General features: G+C 39.3%; 1 protein-coding gene across 2 annotated transcripts in view; it reads right to left on the minus strand.

The window, feature by feature from the left end:
- The window catches only part of pth1r (parathyroid hormone 1 receptor), a 93,096-nt gene that overhangs the window by 39,231 nt on the left and 38,710 nt on the right, over positions 1-15,155 (minus strand). For both annotated transcript variants that reach the window (XM_072268681.1, XM_072268765.1), the window contains exon 2: positions 943-1,048. In XM_072268681.1, the coding sequence (XP_072124782.1) occupies positions 943-1,048 (106 nt within the window). The remainder of the gene's footprint in view (positions 1-942; positions 1,049-15,155) is intronic.

Here is a 15,155-nt window from a genome sequence, read left to right on the forward strand (position 1 = left end):
ATTTGTAAGTTTTTTGTGCGGGGGGGGGGAGTGTTGCTGATGTATTTCTTTGAACGACCTCCATGGTTTTCATGTTTTGTGGCTACCTGGAGAAGACAATTCTCAGAATTGTACAGTGCATACAATCTTTGATAATAAATGAACCTTTGAACCTGTGATGCTGCTGTAATTAAGTATTTTATTGTACATGTGCATATATGTACTTGTGCATCTGACAATAACCTCAACCTTGGTATTCTCTCTATTCAGATTTCCAATAGTTGCAGTGTTTTGTATCTTTTACATTTCAAAGAGCGAATAGCTCTACTTTTTCCTCCATTACCCTCATTCATCTTGTTATATTAATATTTTCCCCTGAAAAACTTAGTAATTAACAGTCCTTGTCAAGCACCATTAACAACACATATGTTGTTCAGTCTTCTACTGCAACTTAGGATGTGTTAAATTCTAAATTTTCAAGGTTCTGCTGAAAAGTCACAGACCTGAAATGTAAAATCTGTTTCTCCCTTGGCAGATGCTGCCAGACCTGATGAATATTTCCAACATTCTGCTTTCTTTTTTGCTGTGATTATTAATACTTCACATAAGCCACAGTATTTATCCCAATTCACCCATTGGTGCTGTTTACATTTATTTCTTCCTTTCCCCAACATAGAAACTCTGCACTCCTCTAAATTTGGCATGGTGCCCTCTCCACTTCTGTTTCCCTGTCATTAGCGGCCATGCACTCAATTGCACATGCACAAAAGTTTGGAATCGCATCCCTCCAATTCTCATCCACAACCTTCTTTTGAGATTCCTTAAAATCTTTTCAATCAACTTCCTCTCCACCCCACTGACTATCTCTTCTGCTATGGCTTATAACACTGCATTCTTGTGAAGCAACTAGGGATCTTTAATACAGTAAATACAGTACTTAGTCAGATTTGCTGGAGGACTCACCAGTAGCTTTCGTTATCCTGGACTTCAATTTCTGTTCACACTTGTGTTTAGCATGAAGCAGCAGGTAAATCTGTTCGTCTCTGGTAATAACATCATCTGCATCCACCTGAATATAGCAAAAAAATATGTGCAGACGTTAGTCAGCAATGAGTGAAGGTGAGGATGAGGAAGAGCAGGAGGAAATGCTATGGTTCAGATTTACCAATTTAATAAAATTGCCAAATATGGAAAGGAAACCTCTTTATCCTAAGGGTTACTGCAGCTTGCAATGCTCTTCCCAAAAGGGCATTGAATCTTTTATGAGGAAAATTGGCTAAATATTCAAAGCATAGACTTCTGTGAGAGAGACTGTAGGCAATGGGTTGCTCTGACAAATGACAGTTAAGAAACCTTGAGCTTGTCATTTATATATTGGTTTGAACCAAACCAAATAAAATGACTGAAGGCGGCTATAAAGTTTCCATGCCAATTCTCTATCCTCCCTATTGATTTTAAGGATGACATTTGTACATGCACGATACAGGTCAGTGGTTGAGGATGAGGGTGGAGATCCAAAGGTATGATATTCCTGTACCTCACCAATGTCTGAGGCAACTCAATCATGGGTAGTGTTATATCTGAGCCTACTTGTCCAGCAGGGGTCACTGGACAACCACCAAATCCATCCTAGTCTTGGAGGGGAGTTTCCATCGTTCTTCGTCATTCCTTCAGAACATCATTAATTGCTGCTTTACAAAGCTCTGAGGGGCCATTGATTGGAACCTACACGCACAATTCTTGTTTCTGACCTCCCCTCAATTTCCCCAGATGAGCCACAAGAAATTGGAAGGAGGGAGCAACAATTATAAAATGATAGTTGAAACTTTATCCCATGTTACAGGTATCATATACAAAACAACATAGGTTTAAGGTGAAAGGAATAGAGTATGATGCGCAGTCGATAGAGTTACTGATCTGGAACTCACTGCCAAAGAAACTGATGGAGTCAACTACATTTGAGAGATATTTAGACCAGGATTTAAATGACAGTTTTATAATCAGGTATGGCTAAGATGGGTAAAAAGCAAGCACGTGATAAATCAAAGGGTTCATTTCTGTGCCGTACAATTCTTATAATCTATAATTTTATATTTCCCAATCAGATTACCATTCATTCCTCTAAACCATGGTCAAATTTCAGCTAAGCTTCCTGAAGCACCGCGCACAAGACCCATCCAGGAAACACATATACTACACGAAGGGATCTTTCTTGATGCAGGGAATCAACTCGCAACATCAACCATTCCTTTGCTTTCGCAGATGCTGTTTGATTCATTGAATTCCTCCAGCAGTCTGTTTTTTTTTGCAAGGGATCTGTTCTGTATTAAGTTTAAGATCTGTATATTGTTCCCAAGGTATGGAAACCTAAATTGCAGATAATACTTCAAACCATGGTCTCACTAAAGTCCTATCCAATCTCAGAAATACTTCCTTACTTTTGTACTCCAAGCACTTTGCATAAAAAAAACCAACATATTTTGATGGTATCTATATACTCACATACTACATGATCTTGTTACCTATTACACTAAACAAGCTCACGTTGCTCATATTATCCCCCATCTGCTACCATCTTACCAACTCCTTCATCTGTCCTTTTTTCCAGACTTTGTGTTCACATTCTCATCCAGCTCTGTGTCATTAACATATTCAGGCAATTTACATTCTGCTTTTTGACTAAGTCTTTAAATCAGGTTATGAATTGCTGAGGGTCCAATAACACATTATGGCACCTCACCAGTAACAGTATGATAACCTCAAAATAGATCTGTTAAATCAATCATCAGATTTCATTCCTTACCTGTGAGAACCACTCTTTAATGAGGTCAATTTGAGAAGAGGGAATTTTTCCTGTAGTTATCAATGTTGAAATGATACTCTCATCCTGTAGGTCTTTGTTTCATTTCATAAACACTTATCAACCACATTTTGAATCTCCATATATATTCTGTCAACATAATCCCCATCACCTAAAACGATAGCTACTTTGAAAAACATTTTACATTTGTCGACTCTAATCTTCCCTTCATTAAACTATGCTGACTCAGTTGCACTGCACAGATTGATCTGTGCCCCATTACCAGAAATGTAATGATCAATTGAAAAGTATTTACAGCAACAGAAATTGAGCCATCAGGTCAACACTTCTTTATTTTGTCTCTCCCTACATTTTCAATTGGAAGTGTTATTTTTGCTATTTTCAATCTGTCATTCTTCCACAATCTAAGCAGTCTTGAAAGATCATCATGAATCCTCTTGCTAACTCTGCAGTCATCTTTTCTAACACCCTGTCACCTGTTATGGAGTCCTCCGGGTCCAAGATGTGAGAAACTTCAGGTTTTTCATTTCTCCATCATTTTTTTCTTTAATAGTAAACCATCACTTGAGGGTGTTACTCCCGGTACAACCTTCTAGAGAATTAGACTTTCATCTGATGCTTTGATCTTCCGAAAATGTGACTCCTTCTGCACAAGAAACATCTCTCATAAAAAGGAGTCTTTCAGTAGAAGATGAGGTCTTCCTGAGTGAGAAACACATGCACAATGGTGTATTCTTCCTTTGATTTATAGATTCATCCTGCTCCGCAAATTTGATGATGAATGCTCATTTGAGTGGAAAGTTCTGCAAACTTGCTTTAATTTTAATAAACAGTCTTGCTGGTTCAAAAAATGACAAGACATGTAACAGCATATGACCCTAACCTAACAAAACAATGCCTTTAGCAAACTTACAGCAGGAGGTTATTGAAGGTTCACTCTCATTGCTTCAAGGGTTGCAGCAGCTTGCAGATGAATTCAATTGTTATCATGTGGCTCAAATCACGGGATCCTTGGTTGCACAAACAAAATACTTACAAATGAAAACCTAATTTACCCATAATTAACAGGATAAAGGGGACTTCATTTCTAAGAATTCTGTTGGTGAAAACCATTTTGTTGGTGGAACTTTATTTGAAAGACTGAGCAGGATAATAAGGCAAAAAGTGAAAATTCAGACTAGAGCATCGTGGATTTAGACACACAACGTGTGCAGATAGAAGCTTCTTTAAAACTCAAGCCTATAGATAATAACTTTGCATGGCCTCAGGTCACTCCCAGAGCACTTTACAGCCAATTAAATATTTTAATGCATTTATATATATAAAAATACCTTCTGGAACATCTCGCAATGCTTCCAATACTAAAATTACATTGAAGGAAAGTGATTATTTAGCTGAACATAATGGTCATTTTACAAAACTGAAGGTTTTGGTACCAGCATCCATTCTAATAATAATGGAGCAGAGACAGGAATTAGTTGAAGCATTCAGTATCATGAAAGGTTCAAAGAGAATGAACAGAAATGACCTTGTCCCATTGGCAGAGATGGACATGGATGTAATATACTGTAATTAACAGAAGGATTACATTGAAATGAATAAAACATTTTTCGTCCAAAAATAGTGGTGATCTGCACATCATAAACTCAAAGGTCAGGTGAAGGCAGAAACTCTCACTATTTTAACAAGGCAGCTACAGTAACTGAAGATTTGAAGAGCTGGAATCTACAAAACTATGGACTGAGAGCTGGAGGTAACTTAATTAGCTTCAGTTTTTGGCTTACAGCCTTCAGTGCCATTGATTTTCATGATTTTACAGATAAACAGGCAACAAATAAAGGTCACCTTCCAAAAGTAATTTCTTTCCTTTCTAAATTGGCATGCTAACTGTGGCCCAGTTCACCCTATTACTTTATAAATCACAACTCTAATCACTGCCTCTTTCCCACATTAACTAAACTGGTAGTCTTCAACTATTGTGACTGTGGTAAGAACTTAGATGCTTAGTGCTTGTATACTACTCAGCTGTTAAAAAGGTGTATATGGTGCTATTATTACAGACGATGAGGTGACTTTTAGAAAGTGACGCTTCCTCTTAGCTTCCTAATTGTAAAATCACGGAACTCTACCACAGAGAAGTCAGAAAACAAAGAAGCAATTTTGCAGTGTTGCAGCAGGAGGGGCAGAACCTCCTCCAACCTAAAATAGTCAGTTGCCTGTGTTTTGGGCCATGCTGTGCCTTCCAGTATGCTTTACAGCACTGGCAGTGAAGCTCCAGCTCATCAGAGAGAAAAAGGGCCCCTCCTAATGCAAGTGATCAGCCACAGCAGTCACAAAATGTACCGGCAGTAGTGACAGCCTGTCCTCAGACATCAAACCTACAACTTCAATTAAAAGTCTTCACCAACTCTCACAATCAGACAGCACCTGTGAAAAAGTAAAAGTGCAAAGCTTTAATATTTTTCTAAAAAGGATTCTCAAAGTTAGATGGAGAACATACTCACAAATTTAACTAAATCAAATTTTTAAAAACCTTGACCTCCAAAACAAATGAAAATATAGATGCTGGAAATCTAAAATACTTCCTGACCAATTGAATATATGTACAATGGGTCTAGAAAGTTTGTAAACCCTGTAGAATCTTCTCTATTTCTGCATAAATATTACTTAAAAAGTGATCAGATCTTCACGTAAGTCCTAAAATTAGATAAAGAGAACCCAATTAAATAAATAACACAAGAACATTATAATTGTTCATTAATTTATTGAGAAAAATAATCCAATATTACGTGCATCGCTTGGAAAAAGCACGTGAACCTCTGGGATAACGCTTTCTACAAAAGCTATTTGGCTTCAGGTGTTCCAATCAATGAGACGAGATTAGCGGTGTGGGTTGTAGAGCTGCCCTGCCCTATAAAAAAGACACACAAAGTCAGGTTACTGACAGAGCCTGCTCTTCTCAAGAAAGATATGTTTATGTGCATGATGCCTCAATCAAAACACCTTTCAGGGGACCTTAGAAGAAGAATTGTAGAGATGCATGAAGCTGGAAAAGGTTACAAAAGCATTTCTAAAGACCTGAGTGTTCATCAGTCCACAGTTAGAGTTGTCATCTATAAATGGAGGAAATTCAGTACAGTATAATATTTTTTGTGTTATTTCTTTAACTGGGTTCTCTTTATCTACTTTTATGACTTATGTGAAGATCTGACCACATTTTAGGTCATATTTATGCAGAAATATAGAAAATTCTACTGGGTTCACAAACTTTCTAGCACCACTGTAGTTCTTGTTATTTTTATTTAAGAACATTACCTACCATTCTCTCAGCAACCTTTTTAGATTAGATTAGCTTTATTTGTCACAGATACATCGAGATATCAAAATATACAGTGAGATGTGTTGTTTGCGTCAATGACCAACACAGTCCAAGGATGTGCTTGGGGCAGCGTCCACGTTTCACCATGCTTCCTGCGCCAACATAACATGCCCACAACTTACCTACCCTAACCTGCATGTCTTTGGAATGTAGCAGGCAATTGGACCACCCAGAGAGGAAACCCTCGCATTCAAAGGAAGAAAATACAAAACCTTTGTAGACAGCAGCGGGATTTGAACACCACTCATCTGATCACTGGCACTGTAAAGCATTGTATTAACCACTACATAAGCAGGCTGCCGTATTTCTTCCGGTAGGATGGTTTTAAAGCTAGTGCCTGAACCGTGGGGTCTCTTATCTCCGTCTGAGAATGTGGAGCTTCTGCTTTCCAAGTAAATCCCTGCAATGGAGCATCACAGAGGTGTCAGTATCAAAGGCATATTCAGCTCCACATGAGGGAGGTGAACTAACAGCCCCTGAATCAGAGGTCACTGTGTGAGCCAAGGTCAAGGCTTCCATGCATCCTTTGTTTTCCCAGCTGAATTCTGAGTCATGTTAATATAAACACGAAAGTGGGCGACACCCTAGCGTGGCAGTTCACGTGACGCTATTACAGCTCAGGTCTTCGGAGTTTGGAGTTCTGTCACAGCGTCCAATGATGTACTGGGTAGATTAATCGGTCATTGTAAATACTGTAGTCCCGCGATTAGGTTAAAGGGTTAAATCAGAGCTGACAGGGGTCATGGGCCGGTGCAGTTCAAAGGGCTGGAAGTGCCTATCTCTAAATAAGTAAGTAAATAAATAGCTGAATTTCAAGCCAGAAATTTCAAATTTAACATCCAATTTCACTAAAGTGAATCAGAGATCAGCTTTTCAGCAAATCTATTCAATGTGGAGACATTTGCATAAGTGCTTTCCAATGAATTTCAGCCTACAATTAATATTAATAACAGACAAAGAAGCAAGTTCCCATTAAATTGTGCGTCATCCATGCTTCCCTCTTTAGCTATTAACTTGTCTGCAAGCTCACTCTTGCGAGTCTTCTGTCACTCAGAGTGTGCCACTTCGGGCATTTACAGTCCCCTGGACCAACACTTTCAAGGCTCACGTAACCTTCTGACTAACAGTACTGATTGCTTTGCTGTAAATCAGATACTCTTCTCTGATTAGTTCTAAAGTTACATAAAATCATGTGGCTTCGTAAAAAAATGAATATTTGGCCCATCTAGCTGCTGTTGTGATGGTATTGGGGTTGCTGACCGCAAACTTCCAAGCTCAAACAAAGAGCTTAACCCCTATCCAATATAGATAGCTATGAGTACCCTCACTAAAGGGAGTTATACTGTAACCACCAAATTTTCAAAAGCTAACTCGCTTCCCTGTTTATCCTCTATGGTGAGTTTAGCTGCCAATACCCACAATTTGAGCAGTGGGTCCCCCTCCCTACCAAGGAGGAGATGCTTCCAGCTAACAAAGTGGTTTAAATACAGTTCATTTATCTTTAGTGATACAAGTTTAAATTCAAACAAAATTCTTAAGACACACTTAAAACTTACAGTGGATTTCTATCTTATAAAAGATTTCCAAATTACAAACCATTTCTAAAACACAAAGGATTTCCCAAACACAGGTACAATTCCTGTTAGCTAAAATGACATACCAATGAGTTGCAGATAAACAAATTGTTTGTCACAGAATTGAAGGCAGAAGATTGGATTCTAGTTCACCCAGTTTTTCTGGCATTCTTCTTGATATCCCTTACCATTCTTAATAAGCATCACTGCTCTCCTCATTTATACTGATCTCTGCGATTTGGGTAACTTTACACACACACACACACACACACACACACACACACACACACACACACACACACACACACACACACACACACACACACACACACACACACACGCGCGCGCACGCGCGAGACACACCTCCCAGGTACCCAAAATTAATGCTGTGAGCAGATCCTCTGAGCACACAAACCTTTAACTAATAAATAAATCAGTTATTTGCTGTGCTAAGTGATTGTATCAGTCTGTTCTGCAAGCCCCCTTGAACTAAATAACCTAGCTAGCATTGTCTGGTTTGATTCAAGCCCTATTAACAGAACCCTATTGCCTTATACTGCATCCCTTGAACAGTTAGCCTCATGCTAAGGGTTAGCAAGTCTAAGCTATAGGCAGCACATCTTTGCAAAGCTGTTCTTTTAACTTCAGGCTACTTACTGCTTCACATTTACATTAACTGAAGACTAGCACCCATTTATGACAAGAAGCTAAACAAAGAAGTTTAACTTACTGAAAAACAAGACTTTGATCTACAGGAGTATCAGCTGCTGTGTTTAGAAAGCTGAGCATGGCAAAAAAAAAAGTAAGGCCTTAGACAGTGAATATTCATCACTTCGTTAATCAAATTATTCTGCTTTGGTTTATTATCTCTCAAAGCTTTTTGTTTGTAAAATGGGAGGATTAAACTGAGGATAATTGTTTTCTAGAACTGGTGCAGAACAGATTAAATTCAAAACTTTCCTGATGCCGTTAAACCAAGTATTCTCTCAGGTCATATAACGATCAGGAATCAAACGATCATCTTTAAGATCATTTTAACGTTCATTGACAAGAAACTTTAACTCTTTCCCCTTCACCTGTGAAAGACTTCCAGCCCTTCCTCTGTGCATCAATTTTCATACCAGTGTTTCCAGTCAAGATGTCACCAGTGTACAACGCCTCCTCAGTCAACGTCTTCCACATAGCAAACGAAAATCCCTTTTTTACCTCCTTTACATCTGCCTTTCATCTTAAATGCGTTTCTGAGAATGTTAGAGCCTGCGATTTACAGTTTGAAGATTGCTTGAGTGATCCAGGCTTTACTGGCTCTGAGAAGATTCCGGGTGCATATTCAGTCAGACTCAATGCAAACATACTTCGAGATGGGGTGCGCCTCTATTTCGCCGTTTAAAGCGTCTATTAATTGCCCATTAGGCGAGGAAGATGGAGACGTCAAGGTGAATGTAGACGGTGAGCGAAAGTTTCACTGCCTGATTGCTGCCGGAGGAGTCTGTGAGCGGCCTATCGCTGTGTGGCTTGCTGTGTCAGGCAGGTAGGCCTCTCTGCCTCATGTGGTGTCCCTCTCTTTCGACGAATGTCGGTGATATGAGAGGATGGTATCATGGTTCTGCACTTCTGGTTTATGAACTGTGGACTTCTTCAGACTTATGGATTTTATATTCTGTTTTTTTTAAATCGCCCATTCCTTTTACATTTTGTTGTGTGAGGGGAGGACATTTGGGGGTTGATGTTCTGTTAACTTATTGTGCAGGGGAGAGTTTTTTTTGGGAGGGGTCGATTTTCTTGTTCTGTTTTGTGGGAGGGTGTAGGGGGTTGATGATCAGGACGCTGTTCCTTTTTTGTGAAGGGGGGTGTGTTTGATGTTTCTCTCTCAATAACTTTCATGTTCTTTCTTTGTTTCGTGGCTATCTGGAGAACGTAAATTTCAGAGTTGTATATGGATACGTGCCTTGATAAGAAATAAACCTTTGAAACTTTGAATGCCTAATTGAGATGGGCAGTATCTGTCATACTGAACAGCTCCAGAGACAGTTTCAAATAATAGTTTTCCATTATTTTTGAAGCAGGAAGAAGATATTCTGATTTCACATTGAACATCATAGACCTAGACAGAGGAGCCCATCATTCCCCAAGGCTGAGCCAAACATAAATCCTGATCTACAGAGCTGACAACTCTTCCTGGCTTTCCACATGTGCCTTTCACTGCCTCGATAGGTCGTGCCAATGAAATGCCTGAGACAAGTTGAGGGAAAGAACTACAAAGAACTTTTGATCTGTAATGAATTTGACAACCATACAAAAGTAGTCAGGGAGCAAAAAACTCTTCAGTGGAAAGTCTGGACACTCTTTAAAAACATCAACATGTTTTTATAATTGCCTTCTTGAAAAGGATATCAAAATATCAAAAGTGGCTTTCAGAATTGAATTGATTGCATACTTGAGAACTGAAAATGAGCAGGACAAAGATAAAAGAGCAACAAATTTGACTAATTGAAATTCACTTTCAAAGAGGCAGCATAAACACATTTGCACTGTAAAATTCTTTGAAAGCTAGCAGACATTTAATAAAATGAATTCAACCCATTACGCCAATTTTTGTGAGCAGAAATTATACAGAGGAGGGGTCTTAAGTTAATTCTACCTGATAGAATACCGAACAAGCAGCAATTAAAATCATCAAGTTTTCATTGTTTCTTTGATAGAACACACACAACTCAAACACTAAATTAATGAGCCATTCCACTTATTAACTTGGGGTCCCAACTCACTTGTCAACGATGTTACTTGGACACTGATAACCTCACCATCAGGCTAAATCTATTTGGAAGCAAACGGCGGGCAAACTGGAGCACAAAGAAGTTTTAATTATTAAAGTTCCTGTGAGTCAGAAGCAGCATGTGCAATCCCCAAGCCCTACGAGGAATATTTGGACTCCTATTACTCCCTCCGGCACCATAACAGACCGGACAGCTCAAACTATCCGATTGCTGAGGAGAGAACCCAAAGTGCTTTGTCCTCCTTCTGATGCCCTTGCAATCTCTTCAGCAAAAGTTACAGTAACCCAGTATTAAGCCCGGGACCCAACATGTTCCTGCTATACCTTTGTGTTGTCCATGTTGGACATTGCCTAGTCACCAATACTCGCACACCCCTCCCCCAGTTCTCTCACTTAGTTTTAAACCAAAGAAACTATGATTTTTTTTTTATCTCCATGACCACTAGAAACATTCTCAGAAGTAGAGTTAACTTACTCAGCTACAGAATCAGGAAATCTTTTTTCATCTTTGGAACTCGCACTGGCTTATTATAAATGCTGAGTCAAATGAAATGATCAAAAATGAAACTGTTAATTGTTTTGTAGGTAAGGAGAATACGGGATATATCACTTAGGTAATGTAATTATATAAGAGACCTACATTCAGTGGCCTAATAAAATGTCCAGTACCGAATAAAATGGCTACTGAGCGTATATCCATGGTCTTCTGCTGCTGGCGGTCATCCACTTCAAGGTTCGACATATTGCACGTTCAGAGGTGCCCTTCTGGAAACCACTGATGTAAGGCTTGGTTATTTCATTTACTGTCTCCTTCCTGTCAACTTGAAATGGTTGGCCATTCCCCTCTGACCTCTCTCATTAACAAGGTGTTTTCACCCACAAAACTGCCACTCTCTGGATGTTTTTTTTGTTGCACAAGTCTCTGTAAACTCTGTTGTGCGTAAAAATCCCAGGATATCAGCAGTTGCTGTGATACTCAAACCACCCTGTCTGGCACCAACAGTTGTTCTACAGTCGAAGTAATTTCTTCCTGATTCTGATGCTAGATCGGAACAACAACTGAACCCTGACCTTGTCTGCATGTTTTTATGCATTGAATTGCTGTCACATGACAGACTAATCACGTATTTCTACTAATGAGCTGGTGTACGGTCATAATAAAGTGGCCACTAAGTGTGTGCTGTACCCATAACATCCAACATAGAAGGATGTCTTTCATCCCATCCAGTCCATGCTGGCTCCTGGGGAGTAAGTCCATCATTCCCATTTATCCACTCCTTATTTTCCAATCACCCTGAGCCTTATTTTCTCTTGCACATGCCATGATCTTCTCTTTTGTTGCCTTTGCCATTATCCATCTCCAATGGATAGCTGACCAGAGCGATTTAAACTGCCAGCACATCATTGGAGTGGAGGAGGTGTTGACCTCATCCAGGCAAGTGGATGGTACTCCATCATATTCTGATGTATGTCTTGCACACGACGGAAAGCATTGGAGAATGTCACTATCCTTTCATCTGGTCTTGAAACACGCCCTTTAAATGGCTGATCCACTTCAATTTCTGTTCACTGGTGAACACATAATGATGGTGATGGTGGGAAAAAAATTATAGTAGAGCTACAGTACAACAAATATTAGAGATCAAGTACTCTCCTGTAGAAGGCGACTGCGGCCTGGATGTAACTGATCCTCGACAGCCTAAGCCTGAACAGGGTATGCTGACGCATTGCTTTTGCAGATAAATTTGCTGAATTATTAGTACAGCAATATAACCATTCCACTATGGCAATAACCTCACTTGGTTGGACAGAAATCTTGCCAAGAAACTGAGGCTTCAAAAAAAAAGGATTTCCCAACAGCCTAAGCAAATGTTGAGACATGTTTCTTGGAAGCAGTGGTTCTCACCCCAACCAGTTCAGGAATCTGGTTTCTCAGTGGTGATATCCTTTTCCTGTCGTTGCTGATAACCTTCAGATGTAATAAAGATACGTTCTCTAATAAATTTGACATAATTATCACTGTGGAGAAGTCCATGGAAGGGAAAAAAAATCTTTCCAGACAATTCTATTAGTGTGTCAGGAATTAACCTCATCTTTTTTTTCCATTAAGAGATTCCAAAATAGCTTCACCACAAAAGTAATTTAGCTGCAGTCCGATGTTTCCCAGCACACCCTCAAAATTATCTTCCCTATTTTCCTGAAAAAATGGAAGCCTGTTCCTCCCTCATTACCTCTAACTATAACCCATTAAATGTCAGCGAATCTGCAACAACGTGCATCTCCTCCCTTCATTTATTTATCCAACTAATGACTGACAAATGACTTGCAGAACGCATCATCTATCTTAGTAGTCGCCAACCGGTCAATCGCAATCGACTGGTCGATCTTTGAGACTTTCCCAATAGATCCCGAAAAAAAAAATGAAAAATAAATACACAAATACATTATGCCTGATAAACCTTTTGATGCAAAAGCAAATTTTACCCATAGAGCGCATATGTGAGTCATATGTAGTAACTTCTACTTTGAAAAAGGACCACTCAACAACTTCATGTCCAAAGGAACAACTTTGTCTGGGACGGCAAAACCAATGCAGCTGAGGGGCTTATACACACATGCGCAGAAAAGACCGGAAGTAAAACGCCGCAACCCCTGAAACAACCTGTTTACAAACAGCTGTCTGTAGTGGGAGTATTGCTGTATTACCATTATCCTAATTGGTATTAACTTATCTTTATAATGCTCACATTACAACACCTTTAATTCTAAGTTTCATTATTTAATTTTATTTCAATACGAAAAATAAATGAATAAAAATTGACCGTTGCACTCAGTGTGATGACTGGGGCTGAATACTTTCTGCTAGTTCCCTGAAATTTGGCTCATAACTACAGATAGCCAGTCTGAGACAGTCTATGAGGTGTCTGTCAGTAAGACAGCTCCTGTACTTAGATTTAATAATTTTCATCCGTGAAAATGCAATTTCACACAGATAAGTTGACCCGAAGTAGCCCTCAAAGTCACCATCCCTTGATCTTGCTTTAAGCTCTATGTCATTTTGCAAATCAATTATTTCCATTTCAATATTACTTGGCACACCAAATACTTGCTGGAATTTGGCTGGTATCTGTTCTATATCGATCGGCAGAAATGGGTTTGAAATAAATGCAGCAATATCCTTCATGACGTTTAACTCCCCAAAACACCAATCGAACTCTAATGCCAGTTTGTCTAGGTAAGCACAGTACTGCTCAGGGCCAAAAGCATTTTTTTTTCCCTTGATGGCTTATAACAGCTTCTCCAAGTTCGGAAGGTGTGTCAGCCTCTCATTCTTTAGATTTGAAATCCAAACACCGAGCTTGGCCTTAAACGCATTTACTGCGCTTATCATGTGGGGCAGCTGACGGTCTTTTCTCATGAGCTCGTTGTTAAGTGCGTTTAATTTAGCCGTTAGGTCTGTCAGAAACCCTAAATCCAGTAGCCACGCATCATCTGACAGTTCCTCGTGCTCCTCATTCTTTATCTCAGGCAGCAAGTCAACAAACCGTTGCAGCACAGCGCCCTCACAAACCTCCTGACAGGCTGAATATTCGAATGGACAGTTTCCTTTGTTAGACTGAATGTTGAATCTGCCACGTTTTTCAGGTGTTTTGTATTGTTAAACTGTTACTGAGACACTAGTATAAGTTTCAGGGGTACACAAGCTAATGACACCTCTGGTTTTTGTCTCCCAGTTCCTTTACATTTGGGGAATGTTGGAATTAAAAGGGGGAGAAGTGTTGTAATGTGTGCATTATAAAGATAAGTTAATACCAAATAGGATAATGGTAATATAGCAATACTCCTGCTACGGAAAGCTGTTTGTAAACAGAGGTTGTTTCCAGGGTTGCGAGGTTTTACTTCCGGTCTTTTCTGCGCATGTGTGTATGAGCCCCTCCACTGCATTGGTTTTGCCGTCCCAGATAAAGTTGTTCCTTTGGACATGAAGTTGTCGAGTGGTCCTTTTTCAAAGTAGAAGTTACTACAAAAGGTATGAAGTATTGTAATATTCTTAAAGAAAGACAGCTATGGCCTGTTTGACAAGCTAGTTACAGTGTTTTCTTGTTTGAATTAATTTGAAAGTTTGACATCAGCATTTTATGTAATTCAAATACAATTAGCCCAAATAAAAGGCCTCAAGTTGGAAGTGTAATCTGAGTTGTTTTTTCTCTAATCGATTTAGTAGGTAGATCTTGCCTTTCACTAAAGGTCAAGGTAGGGGATCTTGGGCTTAAGAAGGTTGGCGACCACTAATTTATCTTAACTCCATCATCTCCACACTTGATGTTCACCTTGCCCTGCAGCAGCTGACAGCAAGTGGAACATTTATACACAGCCCTGTACTGCATCTGTAACCATAAATTTTAGGGATTGTCATAAAAACCATTTGGTTCATTAATGTCCTTCAGAAAAGGAAATCTGCATCCTTATCTTGTCTGGGCTATATGTATCTCCATATCCATCAATGTGGTTGACTCTTAACCAAGTCCTCAAGGCAAGAGCAGTTAGAGATGGACAACAAATGCCTGCATTGCCAACAATGTCCACACTCGTGAATGATTATAATTTTATAACGCTGACTTTAAT

Source organism: Mobula birostris, chromosome 1 (genome assembly GCF_030028105.1).
Source record: "Mobula birostris isolate sMobBir1 chromosome 1, sMobBir1.hap1, whole genome shotgun sequence".
Classification (NCBI taxonomy): Eukaryota; Metazoa; Chordata; class Chondrichthyes; order Myliobatiformes; family Myliobatidae; genus Mobula; species Mobula birostris.